At 37.2% G+C, this 22,094-nt stretch overlaps 2 protein-coding genes across 2 annotated transcripts in view; both read left to right on the top strand.

Annotated features, from left to right (window-relative positions):
• Window positions 1-16,005, top strand: part of LOC128858598 (mediator of RNA polymerase II transcription subunit 18) — a 32,633-nt gene extending 16,628 nt beyond the window's left edge. The window contains exons 2-3 of the mRNA XM_054095001.1: window positions 2,205-2,491; window positions 15,711-16,005. Coding sequence (XP_053950976.1) covers window positions 2,205-2,491; window positions 15,711-15,949 — 526 coding nt within the window. The 3' untranslated portion in view covers window positions 15,950-16,005. The remainder of the gene's footprint in view (window positions 1-2,204; window positions 2,492-15,710) is intronic.
• LOC128858597 (uncharacterized) lies at window positions 2,502-12,880 on the top strand. Its single transcript, XM_054095000.1, has 2 exons — window positions 2,502-3,027; window positions 3,082-12,880. The coding sequence occupies exon 2, from the start codon at window positions 6,758-6,760 to the stop codon at window positions 8,012-8,014; it is 1,257 nt and encodes a 418-aa protein (XP_053950975.1). The 5' UTR covers window positions 2,502-3,027; window positions 3,082-6,757; the 3' UTR covers window positions 8,015-12,880.
• Window positions 16,006-22,094: the final 6,089 nt, after the last annotated feature.

A 22,094-nucleotide genomic window follows, 5' to 3' on the forward strand; every position in this document is an offset into this window, starting at 1 on the left:
ACCATCTGGACCAACCCTATTTATTTTCCTTGCATCGCTGAAAAAAATATGACGCCACTGATTTTGAGTCTAGCATATATGTTCTCGAACAAACTAAATTCTGCGATGCTGTTAACAATAGCTTCTTCCGGTCTAGACGATCGTGAAGCCCTGTTTCTGTGAATCGAAGCACAACTCTTCGTTTCATTATTGGCTTTTCCAGGTCAATCAAAATTTCTCGATGGATGTCAGCAACACTCCGCCTGGGATGCAGTTCTTGGAATCTAATGATCATCTATCAATCTGCCTAGAAGTCTTTCGCGCTTTTTTATCTGGGAACGTTCTCTGCTGTTACTACTAGTTATGCTTAGAAAAGCTTTTCAAAGCATTAAAAAGCATCGTTTTTAAAACGTTTAATTGCGTTTAAATAGCAGTGTTGGATAACCCAGTATTTTTGCTCCGCTTTAGCGGTATTTTTTCCCATCAAGAAGCAGTGTAAAACTAAAAGTCGAAGTTCTTTTTGATCCATTGTTTTGAAAATAACAAAAGTAGAACTACTCTTAGCACAATAACTCACAAGCTAAATTTTAACAGTTGACTTTTTAAGTTTAGTATTAACTGAAAAAGAGGTGAATGCAAAACTAAGGCCATATATGTGTTGGGACGGGGCTTTTCATCCCATGCGTTATAAGTGAAATCATACTTTCGGAAGGAGTAAAAACCAATCGAGAATTTAAAACTACTGAGATAGACTTTTGTGGACCATTTTTCTATGAATCAGCCTCCGAGGAAATGCAATACTTGTCAATTTTTTTTTAACCACGGCTGTTCACCTAGATTCATTTCGACTCATTTCTCAACTGATTCATTTCGAGTGGTTCTGAAAGCTTTAAACTATATGGTCCGAAAATGCCACTTTTTTTGTCGAAACTATGCGTAAATTACGAGAGCTAAACTAATTATTTTTTCAACTTGGAGCATTTGAGGGCGAATCGTGAGCAGTCTTCAAGAGACGGAATTGAATGGAGGTTAATAGCTCCTCGATCTCCCTCTTTCGGCTGCCTTGGGAAAGCTTCAATCAAAATAGCTAAATATCATTTTTATCGTGTTGCAGACCTATCAACTTTAAATTTTTAGAAACTTCGGACGCTTATTTGTCAATAAACGGCAATGTTAATTCGCGGCCCTTATGTCCTGTCTCGGAAAACGTTGACGTCTTAGAGGTGCTAACGCCAGCACAATATTTCATTCGCGCTCCCTGTACAGTGATTATGGAGCCTGGCATATCTGAGCTTAATATAGCCAACGAAAATCCGCCGACTACCTCTTCAGCATATCTTGCCTTGTTGCTAAGACAGCTGCTTCCATCGCCCAGCTGGTGTAAAGCTTGTGCGTCGCGGAAATAAACTCTGCAGGCGTATCGATCGAAATAATAATGGGTAAATGATCTGATGTTAGGGATAGTAGTGGCCACCATATTATGCTATAGTATTTATCAGACCAGAGCTGGCAGTTGTTAGGTCAGGCGAGCTCCAACGATCATTTAGTAGACTTGGGTGCTAAAGATCGCCATGCGCCTTACTCTTATTACTAATCAGTTTTCACCTCTGATAAGCGCACCCATGTCGGGGTGGTATCTTGTCAGACAGCAGATGACTGAGGGTATATATGGATATATTCATTATTTTGAAATCGACATCTCCTGACCGGGCAACTATACCTCGACATTCTTAGGTGTATTCTCTGTACGATCGAATAGGATAGATCGTTATCTTGCTTGCGATCTTTACGGTGCATATTGCAGCTATTGCTGCGAACAAACGATGTGCTAAGTTCATGTTCTGGATTCCGTTATTTTTTAATGCTTGTAACGTTTCTCCTTCTGTGCGTGTTGTTGTTGTAGCAGTATGCAGTCTAGTTAACTTCGTCGTTTGTAGCCGTAGAGGATGCAGAGCTCTATGGCAGGGGGCAACGTCTAGTTTCAGGTGGTGCTCAGACCAGAACATTTTCGAAGATTACATCATTTGACGCTTATCAGGAACCGAGATATTCTGGTCTGTCACATGGAATCGACTTTGAGTGGGACCAAGAGCTGATGGTAATCATATTTTAGATACGGTGAAATGTCGGTCAGCTTTCCTATTAAATATTTATAAATGAAAGCGATTGTGATTAGTATGTGCTTAAAACAGTTATTAATACAATTATTTATGTTTTAAACATAGGTTACGAGGATTATGTGATACGGTCGATGCGTCACCTGAAACTTTTCATGATTTGGAAGTGTGCTTAAGTCTGCGGCAACCAACACAAACAGCTCCACTAATGCTTCGTGTTCGGAGAGCATTAGATAGAGATGCACCATTTCAATTACGATACATAGGACAACCAGAATTAGACAGAGCGCGTCCAACACTTGTTCGCTCTAGCATAGATGTTGGGTGTACCTCCACAATTTTAGACTTCCTCACAGAATTGGGCTGCAGATTGGATTTCGAATATGTGAGTCGTGGTAAGTAACATTATATAATATAAAATATAATATGAGAAATTAAACTATACCAACTTCGCCTCTCGCCAAGAGTTGTATTTTGGCTCTATAATACCATATTAAAGCCAATTTTGCCATTGTCTGGTGCAACTCACTGGAGAGGGCAAAACTGCCGCTGCACGTACTGCAATCAGGCTGAGAGGTTCGGGCTTCAGGTTCAACCTTACGGATACTCAAATATTCTCAAAAACTTCGGGTTCATCTCTCTGACAACGGATCAGTGTGTAACCTCGCTTAGTCCAAGTTGAACTTTCTCCACCCGCATTCCATCAAGGGAGGAGTGGACCGGGTGCAACACTTGGGGACAGGGCTTAGTTAACCTGTTCACGGATGGATCGAAGTTGGATAGTAGGGTTGGAGAAGAAGTATTCTGCAAAGAGCTCCCCATCAGACACAAGTTCAGGTTACCGGATCACTGCAGGGTGTTCCAAACAGAGGAAGCCGCAATCAAAGAAGCAGCTGATTGGCTACATACTTGCGTAATAACTGTTAAGAAGGTAAATATTTAATCCGATAGCTAAGCGGCAATTAGGGCCCTGGTTCTATTTTAGTGCACTCGAAACTGGTCAGGGAATGCCTGTTTTCACTCTCGATTGCATCAGAATTCTTTGAGATAAAGCTAATCTGGCTACCTGGTCAAAGTGAGCGGAAGAGCTGAGGAGACAAGGGACGTATGAGGTAGTGTCCCGCCAAAGGAGAGGATCGGGATCCCCTAGACAACCTGTGCTCTACTCCTGGAACGATGGACTTCTCGTTTACTAAGCGAGCGCTGGGCAAGTACACAAACTTGTACAGTCGCCAAATCCTTCTGGCCATGTGTGGATCGGAGGGACTAGGGGGATATTCTGAGGATCACAAAATCTCAACTTTCAAATTAATTTATACACAGGTATACATGCTGTGAGACTCGGAATTACTTCGGGTACTGTTTGTGACAGCTGTATGGAAGATGACGTATGAAGATGAAAAAATCTGATGGACTTCATCAGCAGCATAAAGCGGCTACTAAAGTCGCAAATTAGTCACCATTCGTAATACACAAATACTCGTACGTAATACTCAACCCCCTCCTTTGTTTGCGGTGATGTAAACTCTCGAATCGTGCTAATCTTATCCTGGTTTGGAGATTTTCTCTCCTCAGATAACAAAAATTTTTAAAACTCTTGACGCCCCATACGCATTTATCGTTATTAAGAAGCGTGTTATTGTTTTTGAAAATTTTCAGTACCTGGCTAACGGCATTCTCATGTTCTATTTCGGTATTCCCAGAAATAATGACGTCATCAATGTAATTTAGTGCTTTCTCACACGGTAACAGCAACCTCTCCATTATTCGCTGGAAAATTTTTGGGGCAGAGTTGATTCCAAACATCAATCTTTTATAACGAAAGATTCCCTTGTGAGTTATGAAAGTAGTAATATCACGACTTGTTTTATCTAGTACTAATTGGTGCTATGCCGGCGGCCGCCGTAGCCGAATGGGTTGGTGCGTGACTACCATTCGGAATTCCCAGAGAGAATGTTGGTTCGAATCTCGGTGAAACACCAAAATTAACATTTTTCTAATAGTAGTCGCCCCTCGGTAGGCAATGGCAAACCTTCGAGTGTATTTCTGCCATGAAAAAACTCTTCATAAACATATCTGCCGTTCGGAGACGGTTTGAAACTGTACGTCCTTCCATTTGTGGAACATCAACACGCACATCACAAATAGGAGGAGGAGCTCGGCCAAACACCCAAAAAGGGTGTATGCGCCAATTATATTTATATAATTGGTGCTATGCCCATTTTAAAGCCAGTCTAGAGAATAGTTTTTGCCCCTCTCAATTTTGTCATGAATGTGTTAAAAGTTGGTAAGGGATAATTCTCTCGAAGTACAACCTTGTTGGCTTGTCGCATGTCGATGCACAGTCTCACTTCACCATTTCCTTTAAAAACGACAACTATGGGTGAGATCCAACGAATTTGGACTGCTTAACAGTCCTTTTTGCTAAGGAGATTGAAACGCGACCTAGAATCAATTATCATCGCGTTGCTTTGCCCTCCTATACAGCATTGAATGACATCATCATTCATGTCATTAATTTTGAAGCAGTTAAAATTTTGGTATGTATCTTCTGAATTGGTTTCTTTCTCTCCGATAAATCACATCCTCGACCGCTGGAGTCGTGGCTGTTCCGTGTTGTCGTACTCAAATTCCTTCGCCTTGCGCTTTCGGCTCTTCATCTAGTATTTGCGAGCAAAATGTTCTATACGCCCACATTTGTTGCATTTTTTGATACCTTGCTGGACAGTTGAAATTCATACTCTTATACCTCTTCTAACCACACCATACGTAATCGTCCTCTTTATGCCTTGTCCATTCCGAAGTTGTAGTAATTCAATTAACTGTGTCACTCTCCGCAGTATTATACTTTGCGAGTGTTGGTTAATTAGTTCATACATCTAACAAGCACTGATAACATCATCAAAGCTTTCTTCTTTTTCCAACAGCTTTTTCAGTTCTATAGGCGCGTATGTAGCGCGCGTTGCGTTTCATTAAAGTCTTCACCTTCAAACGAATTTAAGCCATTACATAAATGTCTTTCGAAAGTCGAGTTTCGCTTAGAAGAAAAACACTCATTTAATTTGCACACCAATATTTCAAATACGTCAGTTTCTTTTCCCAGAGCTCCCGGAATGTTATATATTACCTGTTGCAGTTGTGGTCACCTACATGAAGGAATTTATTTTCTTCTGCTAGAAGTATAAAGTGAGAGACCGAAACCATTTTTCCATCTCCGCAATCTAAATAGTTTCCACCGTCACATTTGCAATGCACTCCAATTTGCCGCAATTCGATGCGATTTCCAATTAAATGTGTCGTCAAATACATAAATGAATATGCACCCGTAGTCCACGAAATTTCCTATAGTATTCCAATAATATATTTTTATTAAATAAATTTTTCTTATTCTTGGCGCTTCAATTTGTTCCTTTCTTCAACGAGGTGATTTTTCGCCTCTGTAAATGAGAAAATAAAAGCATACCGAAAAGTTTTCAAATTGTAAAAAATAAAAAAAAATAAAAATAAATACAAACGCTCCTCGCCGCTATTGTATCAACCCATACTTACTTACGATATATATGTATGTATATTAAAATAAACACCCCAGAACTTGTTATTGTATTTATTGTTACTGTATTCACTTGCTCTTTGCTGGTGTTCTCCACATACAGTACTTTCCAGGTTATGGATTCTCAATTTTAATCTGCATTTATGTGCGCATCCCTGAAGCAATTTTTGGCTGTTTTTCGCAATGATGTGATTCAGTTGTGAGTTTCAAAATTAGCTTTTGAAGTGTATAAGCTCCTAGGTACGTTTTTTGAATCTGTTTATCATATTATTAATCTATAAATAAGTGTTGTCGAAGTAAAAGAGGAATAATAAATACTTAATTTCTGAGAGAAAATACATAATCAAGCACATTCTTAATCCATCTTAAAATGTTTCTTATCAGCCTTTTCATTATAAATATACTCAGCACACTAATATACTCACAGCACTGCACACACTCGTTGTCAATATAGAAAAGGCCCTAAATCAAAAAGAAATAGCCCTATGTTCCTTTATGGACATAGAGGGAGCCTTCGTCAACGCAAATTACAAATCCATGGAAACAGCACTCGAAAAAAGAGGTGCAAACCCAATATTAACACACTGGATAAGCCAAATGCTTAATCAGAGGATTATTAAAGCTTCGTTAGGCCAGCTGAACTTAATGTCACAACAGTAAAGGGATGTCCGCAAGGAGGAGATCTTTATCCACTGCTATGGTCCCAACTAGTTGATGACTTGGTGCAGCACCTAAACAATAAGGGATTTATAACCATTGGTTATGCAGATGACATATCTGTTATAATAAAAGGCAACCATGAAAGGACACTAACAGGCTTAATGCAAAATGCCTTGAGCGCAACATGGGAATGGTGTAAAAAGGAGGGGCTGTCGATCAACCCTAACAAACCACAATAATCCCCTTCACAAGAAAAAGAAAGTTAGAGTTTCCTGCATTGAAAATAAATGAAACAGTGATAGAACTAAAGGAAGAGGCCAAATATCTAGGTTTAACCTTAGATAAAAAACTCACTTGGGAATCACATATAAATAATATAACAAAAAAAGCCACGAAATCCTTGTGGACAACCAAACAATTACTAGGGAGATCCTGGGGCCTCAGCCCTAGTATGGCCCTCTGGATATACACCCAAATGGTTAGACCAATCATACTGTATGGGGCACTAGTATGGTGGAGCAAATCTATCCAACAAACAGCGATAACCAAACTGGGAAAAGTGCAAAGGCTTGCTTGCCTATGCATCACAGGGGCTATGAGAACTACCCCAACTGGCATGGAAGCACTCCTTAATCTCCCACCACTTCATATAGCAATACAAGAGGAAGCAGCTACGCAAGCACTCATGCTACACATGAAAGTAAATTTCAAATTGGGCAACCTCACCGGTCACCTAAATATCCTAAATAAAATCAAAAACACCATAAGCATGGCTCAAGTTTCAGACCACATTGACCCAACCCTCTGTTTCACAAAAGGATACACAGTTACCTTTCCTGAGAGGATCGAGTGGAAAACAAACCCGAAATGGATGAATGATGATTCACATAAATGGTACACTGATGGATCAAAAACACTTTATGGTGTAGGAGCAGGTGTAGTGGGGCCCAGAATCCACAAATCATACACTCTCACCAGGGACACCACTATCTTCCAAGCGGAACTATACGCAATAATGGAAGCAGTAAACATCATGCAACGCAGAAACCACAAGAGAGTAAAGATTAAAGTACTCTCGGACAGCCAATCAGTTCTAAAAGCTTTAGATAACTATACATACAACTCAAAAACCCTCTTAGAATGCCACAAGGCACTCAATAATCTGGCATCCAAAAACAATGTTTCATTAATTTGGGTACCGGGACATGAGGGATATGACGGCAACGAAAAGGCAGACTTTCAAGCCAAAAAAGGGGCAGATGAAAACTTCATCGGACCTAGTCCTATGTTCGGATTCAACAAAAACAACCTAAAACAGAAAGTAAAATACTGGGCCAAAACTCTATTAAATCAGCATTGGAACAATGTAGAGGGTCTTAGACACTCCAAAAAGTTCCTAAGTTTCAACGCTAAAAGAGCCAACATGGCCCTCACGTTAAACAAAAAGAGCATTCGCACTCTCACAGGCGCCCTCACGGGTCACTTCACCTGCAACAAACACTTACATAAATTAGGCATAACTAACACCAGCACCTGCAGATTCTGCTGCGAAGATGAGGAGTCTATGGAACATCTCATTATCGAATGTCCGGGGTTGACGCATAGAAGGAAAAGATTTTTAAACAAGTTCATGCTTGCAGATGAAGACCTTCAATCACTCCCTCAGAAGGATCTGGTACAATTCATAAGCATACTTAACAGTCAATAGACAGCATAGGGTGCACAATAGATCAATATGGTCGCAGTGCTAAAGGGCCACACCTTAACCATTTACAACCATTAACCATACTCAGTATATGCCCGTAAAATATTCATATATTCGACTGGGTGCTCAAATAATTATTTTACATGTGGTGTATTTCCCTGCTGATCTGCTGCAGAATCTTGAAAGTTTTTGGACGTTTTATCATAAAAATTTGCATAAAATTTTCAATACTGTAAGCAGCAATATTTGGAAGTGCACCCATATCTTCTACATACTTTCGCAAAAGCAGCAGTTTATGTAGTTCAAATGTTATACTGTAGTTGGAAAATTGTGTACAAAACGCTTAAGAAGTTCCTCCGTCATATCTAAATTAAAGTTAAAACTTACATGTAAGAAACATGTAATAGAAAATATTTATTATTCACTTCCCAGAGAAGATTTTAGTGCTAATGAACATTTTTTTACTCTTATAAAATTTGACAATTTCAAAGTGCAAATTTAATTTTTTGCTCCATTTAAGGTTATGCAAGAATATTAAATCTTCTTCTCTCAACTCTTCTTAAGATTGAAAACCTTCTTACACATTTTAAAAAGCGTTTGAACTTTCTGAATGCAAATTAAAACCATAGAGGTGTAATCGTTTCTTCCGGTCATCAATCCTTAGTGAGACATAGGACATTAAGAGTTGTATTCATTGTAAAAATAAGCCACAAAAGAAACCATACTGACATTTTTACAAAAAGAGTACCTTATCTAGTTACATAACCTCAAATATAGCAAAAAAGTCGTTCCCTTAACAAAAGAGTCTCGCTTAACAAAAAAAAAACTCATAAATTAAATTGTACATAAGCATAACACATTTATTAAAAAAAAAACGCACATTCTAAAGACAATTTGTCACGCATTCAAAGAGCTTTAAGTAACACAATAAAAATTTCGTGTTTTATTTTCTTTAAATGGGCATTTTAGTACGTTTTTATATCCAAAGCTAGGCAACACTGCAATAGCGAGAGAGAGATTTGACTGCTGAAAGCAGAAGACACCAACAACAGCTGCAATCGCGGGCAATGCTACCAGATGTTAAAAAAAAGTAAAGCTAAATAAAACTGAGTGAATTATTGAACTAATTTTTAAAAAATGTATATTTTACAAAATTATAAACATTACTTTTAATTAGAACAGGCTAGAAAAATGTCATGAAGAAAGAACTAAAACTCCGAGACTAAATAACAAAAAAAAAAATGCTAAATCAAGTTACGAAAATGGTATGGGCCATACTGGAGCTAAAATCACGTAACTCGTTGTCAAATTCGCAGAAAGCAAAGTAACGGAACCACGCAAGGCGCCATCTCATTATTCTCTCCATCGGGTAGTAAACCTTCAAACTGGAAACATTTGAGTGCTTCTTGTTTCTGAAATAGTCGGATAGAAAACCAGTTATCAAGGTCTCCTCGGATACATGGGAAAACTTCAAGATAACGCGCGAGGGCATATGCAGACTGGCTGTTACAACTCTACAATTATGTGGACAGACCAAAAAATAAAGAAACATTTAAAAGAACTAGTTTGGTGGAGAGATTCATTGGTCTGCAGCCGGCAATAGTGCATTCACATGCAACGGAGTGTATCCTAGCATAAGAAAGCCATGTGTCGATTTAGTCAATATGTTGAAGGAAATACTATCAATTACTAAAATAGTTCTTTTTATTTATTGAAAATACTTGAAGTTGGACCGAAAACTAAGAATAAATATAATGCAATTTTCAATTTAACGATTGAGTGAATATTTTTAATCAGATTTAAGAGATTGAGGAATCACAGGGTAATAATTTATTATTCCAAATAGTGTAAATGTAATAGAAAAAATAATAAATACACTTAATCAAGAGGGGCTGTTTTAGATTTAATAATTTTAGTTTAGCAAACTAATGTTATAAGTTTAACTAATTTTGAATTAATAAAATTTATTATTATAAATAAGTGATAATTTTCTATAAGATGGTTTAAAAGACTAATACTTGCTTTCAGTCTTGTAATGATGTATTTACTGTATTGGTAAATACTTAACAGAGATACATACTTTCATTAACAATAGTTATAGAGCTATGATTAGCACTCTAAATTTCCGAAAATTAATTATAAAATAATCCAGATCGACTTGTTGAAAAGTTAATTTGATGTAGTCATCCAGACAACAAAAATTAAGTAAATATTACATTTATATTAAAGGAAAGCAATAGTGTTTTTATTGTTTTGTTTCCATGTAGATGGAATCTATATTGCTCAGTTTTTCTTTCATTCTTTATTCCATTAATTGCTACTTTGCGTACTTTGTTACTACCTTTAGGCAAGAAAGGGGAAACTTTTTTCCCTCTTTCGCAATCCTTCGTAAATGCAATCCAATATAAGGAACGAAGAGGTCAAAATTCCTTTACCTAACCTTCTATAATTGAATCATGCATATAAATTATCTACTGTGAATCGCATTACCAGAGCAGTATAGTGAGTTCATGCAGGGCTGCATTGGAGTAAATTATAAATAGAAAGAAAGCATTAAGGCAAGCGCTTTTCCCTGGCTTCTTGGTAAGCCTCCTTGAATCGCTTGACTTAAGAGGGCCTTGCTAGATAGGATACTTACAGATAATTGGGTAAAAGGGGTTTTCTACTGGGAATTACATGAAAGTATTCGAAATTTTTATCGATTATGTATGTATATATGTATATATATATATATATCTATATATATAATGATAATTGACGCGTACACCCTTTTTGGGTGTTTGGCCGAGCTCCTCCCCCTATTTGTGGTGTGCGTCTTGATGTTGTTCCACAATTGGATGGACCTACAGTTTCAAGCCGACTCCGAACGGCAGATATTTTTATGAGGAGCTTTTTCATGCCAGAAATACACTCGGAGGTTTGCCATTGCCTGCCGAGGGGCGACCGCTATTAGAAAAATGTTTTTCTTAATTTTTTTGTTTTTGTTTTTCATCGAGATTTGAACCAACGTTCTCTCTGTAGTCACGCACCAACCCATTCGGCTACGGCGGCCGCCGTATTTTTATCGACTACAGTAGTGATGGGCAAACTCAGCACATTTGCACTGTGCGGCAGCGTGTGCTTCTGCGTGCTTAAAAGTGCTAGGTAAAGGGGGATAACAAAGCACAGGGAAGAAACGGAAAAATTGAGCGAGTTGTGTCTGTGTTTGTATCCTGAATGAGAGAGCAATTATTCATGAATTCTTACCAGGGATGCCAACTTTTAACTTCATATCAACAAATTTCTAAAAAAATAGGTTTTTTGGTAGATTTTTCTTCAATAACTAAATTTAATACATATTAAACTTTCTATTATATTGTAATAATGAATTAAGATAATGAAGAACAATAAACAAGCAATTAAACATTTCAAAAGTTCGCGTAATACTGTTTTTTAATTGCTAGATGTAAGCAGATTAAGACCTCTGAAAATATTCAAATTGGAATTAAATTAAAATCTTACATATTGGAAAGCAATGACAGTTAAATCTTCAATAATATTGATCACTGCATATACTGACGAATCTGTAAATTTTTCACACTTATCTTATGATTACTTAAATGTTTTTTGAGATCGGATATATTTTTTTAAATTGAGCTAAGAAATCCAGAAAATCCAATTTTTTAGCAAATTACTTTATAAAATTGCAAACTCTCTTCGACTACCGAAGTTTGTCAAATGTTTCAGAATGTTTAGCTACTATATGATACCATTTTTTCTTTTATTTTTCATAAAAAGTGGACGTGATAGAAAACTAATTTCGCCTATCTAAATCCAATACACTCTGAAATGCACAACTGCAAATAAAAATAAACAACCAATAGTATATACATATGTATATAAATCATGAATAATAAAATCAACAATTTCCAAAATTGATTCCCACATTTAACAACTGCGGCAACTCTTACTCATAAGTTTTGACATTTCATAAATAAAAGCAGTTTTTTCGTGATTTCTTCATTTTTCGACGATATTTTTTAAGACCGTAAGTTACATACTATTGTCGCATAAAAAACCACTAATATTAAGTGTATTTGTATGGTGTGGATGTAGTGAAAGTGCTGAAAATTCTATTTAAAAATTTGAAACGGCGAACGTCAAAACAAAGTGCACAGTGTTCAACTGCAGACAAAAACATAAATTTATTTCTAATGTGTAATATATTATTCTGTTTTAACTTTTAATTTAGATAAGCAAAGTTAAATAAAATATTAAATATAAAACATTTGGTTCAGCATGACCTCAAATAAAAGAACATTGTTTCATTTGAATCCGAAGTGGAGTGTAACTTTTTTATGCAAATATGTAGACGGAGAATCACAATGCCTTGTATGTGAAAAACGTGTGGTGTGTAAGGTTTTTAACATAAAGAGACATTATGAGCTGCAAAGGAATGAATATGATGAATATGTAGGAGAAGAAAGGAAAAGTATATACAAATCCTTAAGTCTAAACGAAGATCCCGATTCGATGTGCCAAATTACAGAAGGTCGGAAAAATTCAAATTATTAAAATTTTTTTTTAATTTTTTAGGAAAGCGAAGATTACGTTGTAGATGCAAAGCGTGCAACTTATGAAATCGCGTTAAACCTTTCTTTTGAGAATCGTGCATTTTCGGATGGCGAATTGGTGAAGTCTTGTATATTATGTATTTGACAAAAGTACAGATATATCCGACATAGCCCAATTAGCGATTTTTATCCGAGGAGTTGATGCCCACCTAAATATATGTGAAGAACCTTTGGACATTATTCCAAAGAAAGGGACGACTAAAGGTGAAAATTTATTTCAATGTGTTAATGAATGTACTGAACGCATGGGTGTATCATGGCGAAAAGTGGTTTGCGTTGCCACCGATGGTGCGAAATCCATGAGCGGATGCAAACAAATTTCTCTAATAATTTTTGTGTATTTTGTCATACTGTGCGCATTGACATATGCGTGTGATTTGAATTTGAGAGCAACTAAGTACTCACCAAGAATACCCACTCTGCTATGATAATTTCCTCAATGTTTTTTGACAAAATCCTAAATTTTTTTAATGGAAACATATATAAATTGTCCTTTTTAACAAAATAAAATGTATAACATGCATTGTTTAAATAAAGCATGGCTGGTTGAGATTACTGTTCGCTGTTGTGACCAGCATTCTTTAAAAAAATGCACTAACATAAAAACATACGATATACATACATACTTATATGTAAACGAAGACAATTTTTGACGTGATAACGTCTCATAATTTGATTTAGCCGGCTGTACGCACGAAAAAATGTGTCGTTACCTTGCTCATTTGTCGTTACCTTGCTCATTTGCCGTTACCTTGCTCATTATCGTTACCTTGAATGAACTGCAAGCGAAAGCGCGGAACGAACGACAAAGCAAACAAAGCAAACGAAAGGCAACGTTCGACATCTTGCTCTCTCCTATTTAAGTGAGCGTATATATGTATGTACATATATGCGCATATGTACATATATAAATTCACGTATTTGTATTTACCTCCTCCTCTATATCCATACAAAATATCTATCAAATAAATAAAATTAAAATTTTGTTTTGAAAATTGCAACCATTCCATCAATATTTTCTTATGACTATCGTCAGTAAACCGACTTTACAGACAACCTCTTTTTTTTCATTCAGAAAAATATACACCGATTGTCAGTACAAATTTTTCTCCACATAGTTTAGCAGCTATGAAACTTTGACATGCGAATGTTCAAACTTCTTGATTATAAAATCGCCTATGCTTCTTGATTACAAAAATTATAAAAGTAAATAAAATAGAAATTTGCAAAGATGGTGTTAATATTCAAAGAAGCGTTTTCAATAAAAAAAAACCAAAAGTATTTTATTATTTAATAAGAACGATCAACACTTCGAAATCCCCTAACATGGAATGAAGTACCCTTATCTGGTAACTTTGCTATTGGCAAAGCTTCACTCTCTTTTTTACAAACACATATGCGTTGCTCAGAAGTGATTAATATACGTACACGCCTATTGCTTACCCTTCTGATGTAAGTTTGTCGCCCCCCCATCTAGCACTTTGCTAGCACGCTCTGCTGCGAGCGTGTCACTCTGCTGCCCGTCCCTAGACTACAGCATTTATTTCTAATTTATGGTTTTAAAAAAAATATTGCGGTATTAACGCCAAACTTCTCCTCTAATTTGTGTTACACTTCTTAAAGGCAGAAATATATAAATATAGCGTCCTTTAACTCATTTTTGGAGCTCAGCCATTTTGAGCGTTTGAACTAATGATCTACTGCCACTGTATCACATACAACTATCTACTCTGGAAAGCGGTGTCTGAGTAATGAGTTATCAAAGAACCGTTATTAATAATACGTACAAAATAAAGCAATAAGTCCGTTCAGTTCAATGTCTTCAATCTGTTTTGGTTGTTCTTTCCACTTTTCTAAGAATTATTTTTCTAAAAATGAAGTAACATGACGTTTAATAACATGATTATGAAGTGATATAAAAAACACGGAATGCCTCTAGTCTACTCAAGTGAGAAAAACGTTAGCTTTTGAGATGTGTTGGCAAAATACAAATATGTGTTCTTACGTATATAACTGGCGCATACATGCTTTCTTATGTGTTTCGCCTAAAGTCTTTTCCAATTTGCGCCTGTGCCCTGCAAATGGTGAACCTACAGTTTCATGCCGTTTCCGATCAACAGATATTCTTTTCTTGACAATTCGATTAGGGACTTTTTTTCTATCATTCAATGTTTCATGTCTACAATGAGTATTGAACTACGTATCAACCGAGTATTACTCACGCACAAGCGCACTTGGTAAAAAAATTTCCAGCAGCAACTATCAGCTCCCTTCAAAATAAAATGCCATTTTGCTCTCTCAATTTCACCTACTATAGTAGAGTTTTTAATATTGTATAATATATAATTTGCGCTTACATTCTTTGTTGGGTATTTAACTGAGCCTTTTTCTTTCTTTGTGGTGCACGTTTTAATGTTTTTACATCAACCTACAGATTTATGCCGCCTCGGAACGGCAGATGGTTTTTTACAAGAAAGTTTTTTTAGGAAAGAAATACACTCGGTGGTTCGCCATTGCCTGCCGAGAGGCGACCGTTTTTAAGAAATCCTTTTTCTATCATTTGGTGTTTCATGCCCACAATGGTTTCGAGAACCACGCACAATCCAATTGGGCTTCAGTGGCCGCCATTAAAACTTTACTGGAATTAGCGTGAAAGCAAGAAACAAAACAAAAAACATCAGCGTACGCAAGAATTCTCCATAACTTGGTGTGAGTTACTTGTGTCTATCTGAGATAGCAAAAAAAAAAATTTGAGAGAACTAGTTGTGTGAGGAGGAAATCAGACTCAAGAGGTTCGCTGTCTGCAGTGCGAAATAGATACCCCATGCAAATAATTTGGCATATTTTAAATGTACAGTAACAGTGAGAATACCCAAGACTTTAATTGAGTTTGATCGGATTATTGCAAAAATTCAATACAAAGTAATTGCAGAGCAAACACTGCGAAATGGAGTGGATAATAGCGGATAATAGCCGTTATGACAGCTTAAGCTAAATTCGGAACTAAAATAAATATAGTAAATTGCATAATCAGATTAGCACGAAATTCAATTTTGATAATATGAAATTTTTCATTATCATTTCAGGATATATTTTTCGTAAAGGAAGGATGAAAATAACAGTTTCCAAAATAAAAGCTGTTCCTGGGAAACAACAAGAAATGAGTACAGAATCAGTATCTCAGAGCTATCTGGTTGAACTTTCCGTTCTAGCTCCAAATGGTCAAGATTCCATTGGAGATGAAATGCGTATCTTTGCTGAGCAATTGAAACCATTGGTGCAGTTGGAAAAAATCGATTACAAACGGCTTGGAGGTTTGCCTTAAATTATAATATGTATTATTGTATTCATAAATAAAAGATTTAAAATACTATTATAGTATATGGGATGATTACCTTGGCCACATATATCAATATTAGTAGAGAGTCGAGTAGTGAGTAAAGAGTAAGTATTTAAAAAGAAACTCACCTCATCTGTTTATGTCGCTGCTACCCCATACCGCATTCGCATTCGCATCGCAACTTACCAAGGTCTCTGAGAGCCTGCGATGGCGAGTCTTCTTTAAAAGGCAGGTACGCTAATGTAATCAGAAGGCTAGGGCCTCTACTCGCATACTGTCGTCACCAGGTCTGCGTTGCAAAACTGTGGGAAGAGAAATATGTTAATAAACTTACCATCACTAGATTCCTTTATTAGAGCCGACCTCACTCCCTTCTCTATAAACATCAGCTAGTCCTCCGTTGTCGGCCATCAGTAATTTAAGTTAATTTGCATTACCTTCAGGTGCTGTGCTTTCATTGCTGCTCTTGTCTATTTCTACGGGTAGGACCACTTTAAGATGCCGTATTCCCTATCTCAATTTGCCGTTTTCCTTGCCAAAGCTGCTGCCCTCGAAGTCGAAGGTCTCAAGTCAAGGGCAGTCTCCGTTTCCGAAGGGTTTGTTTCGACTGAGGCCTTCGGCTTTGGAAACTGTTCCAGCTTTTGCAAGGGAGATACAGTGTCGTTCGTCTTTTTTTGTCTGGTTTGCATGGGAGCTTTGCGTTCAACTACCGTTATATTCAAAGCATGCGGCTTCTCATACTTCCGGACGGTGTATGCATGCTTCTTCATCTCGTGTTCAGAGAGAATTGGGGACGGTTGCTCAGCTTGTCACAAAACTTGGCTGAGCTTTTGTAACCTGATTTTATCTCGCCCCAAGTTTTTATCCGCCACACGCCGTTTTGGAGCGTCATTCGATTCAGTTTTCGAGCCACTCATCTTCAGATCACTTGTGGACTTCACAGTTTGGACCTTGGGCACTGCTTGGAAAGTTACATCTCCACCCTAGCCTAGCCAGTTGTTGTAGTAGTAACTTTGCCGTGTCAGTGTAGTGTAATCAACGGTCGTTTTTGTGTAGCTCATCTAACGGTAGGCCCAGGAAACTAGCTGTTTCGACAGGTTGGGTCCAGAAGGAGAGGGGTGTTAGATGAGTAGGTTTTAAACGGCATGTGAAATGGTGGTTAGTGTCGTGCGGGGTGCCTTTACATGCCGGACATATGTTTACTATGTCGGGGTCAATTCTGGATAAGTAGGATTTTAACCACCTATAGTATGCAGAACGTAATCGTGCCAAGGTTACGCGGGACTCTAGGGGAAGTTGGAGCTCTTCGTCTATCCATTCCATTTCCATGGCAGCCGGTTCTCGGTTACCGGAATGACTCGGGTTTTTCCCGACCAAGAGCTGCCGCCGCAGTAAACTAGTCCTGTCTAGTGTACCGTATCCCACGCCCTTCGCAGTCTTTCTGTTTTAATATTTACATGTTGCTGCAACTACTTACCGTTATGTTAGCAATGAAGTGAGGAATCTTGTTATTTTCTTCTGCTTTTGTAACTTAAGAATGTAATGAAAAAAGAAAAAAATTAAGTATATTTTTAAAAGTATACGCACGAAATTTGAAGTAGATCTAAGCAATACTTTCGGAGTTATACCTAAATATGTAGAGATGCCTCGGAGATGTGTCAACCGGTATTGAAACTTTAAACGTATTTTTTTCAAAACGGCATTTTTCAAGTCGGTGTACACGATATCTCGAAAACGGCTTGTTTGATCGGTCAACCGTTTTAACTCAATCTTTAAAGATACATTTTCTAGTAATTAATCGTTCCTTTTGTAAATCTGATACTTATTTTCCATTTTATAATCAATTTACGGCCAAATTTTAACGTAAAAATCAAAATCATTTCTTTTAAAAGCTGCCATTTTGTGAAAATTCACTATTTTGATTAGCCGAACGATTAATTACTAGATAATCTAATATATTAACAAAATTTGTTTGGTTTTTTGATTTCAGATAATCCAATCCTGAGTTACGATGTACACCGTAAATCGTCTTTTTTTAAAGGAGGTTCCAGAAATCGCCTGCAGCGCGCTCTATAATCAACATTTTCATAAATAAAAAATTTTGTTACGTCCTTGAAGGATGCTTTTATAACCGCCAAAAATTTTCAAATTAAAATATTCTGAAGTTTCTTCAGGATAAATCCTTGAAAACCCGTCTTTTATTTGCTTCGTAACTGCGTATAACCCCTTAAGTGATTCGTACTGTTCATTATAGCGCATCAACAAAAGTCTTTGCAGTAAACACGGGTTTAAGTTTAAAAGGCCGGTGTTGATTTTGAATAAAATACAATTTTTTTAGGAAACTATTGTCATTTCTCTTTTTTATGATAATATTGGTATGGCTCAATTACGTATGGAATAAAATATCAGCCAAATGGCTGCCACGGCCTCGGCGGCACACCTCCATCCGATGGTACAAATTTTCGATGACGCTGAGGCATAATTGAGGTTCTATGCCGTTAATGTGCCGAATTATCTCATTCTTTAGCTCTTCAATTGTTGCTGGCTTATCGAGGTACACCTTTTCTTTCAAATAACCCCAAAGAAAGAAGTCCAACGGTGTCAAATCACATGATCTTGGCGACCAATTGACATCGCCGCGACATGAGATTATTCGCCCATCAAATTTTTCGCGCAAAAGAGCCATTGTTTCGTTAGCTGTGTGACAAGTGGCACCGTCCTGTTGAAACCACATATCGTCCACATCCATATCTTCCAATTCGGGCCATAAAAAGTTCGTTATCATCTCACGATAGCGAACACTATTCACAGTAACTGCCTGACCGGCCTCATTTTGGAAAAAATACGGCCCAATGATGCCGCCGGCCCATAAACCGCACCAAACAGTCACTCTTTGTGGGTGCATTGGTTTTTCGGCAATCACTCTTGGATTATCATTCGCCCAAATGCGGCAATTGTGCTTATTGACGAATCCACTGAGGTGAAAATGTGCCTCATCACTAAAGATGATTTTCTTCGAAAATTGGTCATTCACTGTTGCCATTGCCACTGAATAACTGAACGCGTTGCTTAATTGTGTATCTTCCCATGGTTGAAATTGAGTTAGTCTGAAATTGAAAAATGTCAAATGAAATGCAGAAAAAAACTTGACGTTTAGGTGTAGTTTACATTCAACATCGGCCCTTGAAATTTAACCACCCTTTATATACTATAAAATTATATAATATTAAATACTATTATATATCTATTATAGTGCCCATAGAGGTAAATCAGCAAAACAAATGGCTGAAATATATTTTATTAATGTAAGTACCTATAGTCTACAACATTATAATTGCGCAGGAAATGAAAACCGGTTAAAGTTAAAACACTCCAAGTGGGAGGCCAAAAAAGCTCACACCAAGGATATAATCATCTATAGTGAAACAAATTGTTGAAAAACCGCAGTCCAGCCTTTTTCACTTCTCTCGCCAATGATAGGGAAGGACAAACAATTTCACATGGGCAGAGATATCACTTTTAAAAAAATTATGGTCATGCCAGTCTATTATTGCGACAAGCTCAGTATACCTCGGAGAGCACTGACTACATCGTCTCGACGGTAACATTCAATAGGAATTTTATTTATTTATTAAGCCAATGAATATAATAGATTCTTATAGACTAAGGGACATATTTTAAGGTTATATTTATAATTAGCGCATTTTAAGGTTAATAAGCAATAAAAAAAGAAAGTACAAACTATTTATAATAAATACTCAAAGATTTTAATAGGTGATTTTCTGAAAATGAAAAATCTATCTCAACAAATTTAGAGATTTTATTAAACTCAATTAAGGTTCTAGTAAGGGGGCGTCCATAAATTACGTGAGGTGTTTTTTTAAATTTTCTGAACCTCCCTCCCCCCCTGGTGAGATGTCGTGAGATTTTATTCAACCCCCTCCCCCATCCCCCAATCTCACGTGAGATTTTTCAAAATGTGGGTTTCTTATGTAAACGCGTTGGATTGTTATTGTAAAAAGAAAAAAAATTTGCTTCGTGCTTTTATTTACGACTAGTTAAGACTAGTAATCAATATTGCTGAGAGTTATAAGTGTAATAAAAATTTGACAATAGAAGACTTAAATCGTAACTACTGCGATTAAAAAAAGAATATCTACTCTAATTCAGTCCATGGAGAATCATGCGCGGTTTCAAGAGAGACTATTGGGACCAACATGTCCATATGATTTTCAGTAAATTCATGTGCTCCTTCAACTTCGTTCTAATCTAGCCACTCTTAGCCGTTGACGCTTGCGCACAGTAACTCATTAGCTCGTCTTGTGACAATCCGTGAGGGTCGCACTTTGCGGAACATACGCACTTGCTTAGCTGGTGCAATATGAGCTGCTCTCCTGTGCTCTGCAGCTCTTGTGATAGATGCGAAGTAAATACCGCATGTACTGCAGCATATTTTCTCTAAATCATCACGTATACTTGGGCAATAGAGATCAATACGCGTGCTGATGAAGGCATTCAGCGGTTCAATCGGTACGCGTATTAGAAATGGAGCAAATGATTTTCCGTCATGTTCTTTAAAGTCCGGAATTGTCAAACGTCAACCTGAGTGATAGGGCGTTCGACTCATAGCGGCGCGAAAACAACCGACGGGCTACACTGTACCGCAAATTCAGATTAAATTGAGCTATTTGGTATAAAACAAATATGGTGGTTTGACAGTAGTAATGTATAACGTCGAAGTATGAATGAAATTATTTTCTTTCGAACGAATTAGTGAATGATCTTAATCATACTACGATTACGCTTGAGATTAAATCTTAAGCATGTACAATCGGGATAATGGACCAAAATAGTATAATTTTGTTTTGTTTCAATCAGAAAAAAAATTTAGTGATATTTGCCGAGACCCCCCCTCTCTCCAACGTAAGATTAGATGAGATTTGACTCGACCCCCTCCCCCCCTTAAACATCTCACGTAATTTATGGACGCCCCCTAATAGGAGCATTCTGAACATAAATGGATTTTGAAAGACCAACATAGAAAAACTCCGACCTGCGCAGAGCTCTGAAAACCAGACAACATGCAAAATTAGCAGAACGTTATGGCCCACCTACAACTACAAACAAACGTTAACACTGATAAATATGAAACGAAGATATGCCTGCAGACTCACGACACCCACTTTTGGTCTATCGGGGGAACAAACAGCCAGAATGGGCATCATTCACAACAAATACTGTCACAGTTGTTAACAACCGGAGGAGAAGGAAACAGTTTTCCATTTCCTTCGCGAATGTTCTACCTTATGAAAGGAGAGAATGTCTACCCTGGGCCAACCACTGTTTGAGAGTTTCGAACAACTAACTGCCTGGCTTTGACGTCAACAACATAATAAAGTACTTAAACCGCACGGACTGGATATAGTCACAAAAGGGGTAGTGAGGATGTGACAACAAAATGGTGCGGAAGCGCTAGTTGGATTGTCGATGAATCACCACTTAAACCAACTAACCGATCAACTTATACATTAAATCGTAGCTTAGTATTTTTAAACACAATATTTTATATCGTATTGATTTTTTTTGGACTCGTTTAAATTTTATTCACAAAAACAGCTTTTAAATTGAAATACAAAAGCACACTCCGCAAGACAGCAAAAGCACATCAATATTTTGTACAGTTTTGACTATTTTCCCTTTTATTTGAATATTCATTTGTTTTGTATGAAAGTTCATTGTCTTACGATGGCGATTAGAGTGAATATAAAGTGAACGAATCACCTCTAATTATTACACCATGCAACCGTAAGTTGCCATGGCTCGATCTTCTCTACAACTCTCAAACGTAACCCTCTTTCAAGGATATTTTTAAGTTTGTTGGATGGTTGCCTTTTATATTTTCCTACCAACATTTTATTAACATCAGTTGAATGTAATTATTCAGAACATGAAGCTCTTGCTATAGTGTGGACGTGCGCAAAATTTAACCGTGCAAACAGACCACCAACCTATCGGAGCAACACAACTCCTCCAACACACCCCATCCTCTTCCCTCCTGCTTCAACCCCAGTGTGGGGACAAACCGCCAGCTCTTGGTCCGGAACCTGGCATCAGTCAAATGCAATTTTTA

The sequence above is a fragment of the Anastrepha ludens genome, chromosome 3 (assembly GCF_028408465.1).
Source record: "Anastrepha ludens isolate Willacy chromosome 3, idAnaLude1.1, whole genome shotgun sequence".
NCBI classification, from domain to species: domain Eukaryota; kingdom Metazoa; phylum Arthropoda; class Insecta; order Diptera; family Tephritidae; genus Anastrepha; species Anastrepha ludens.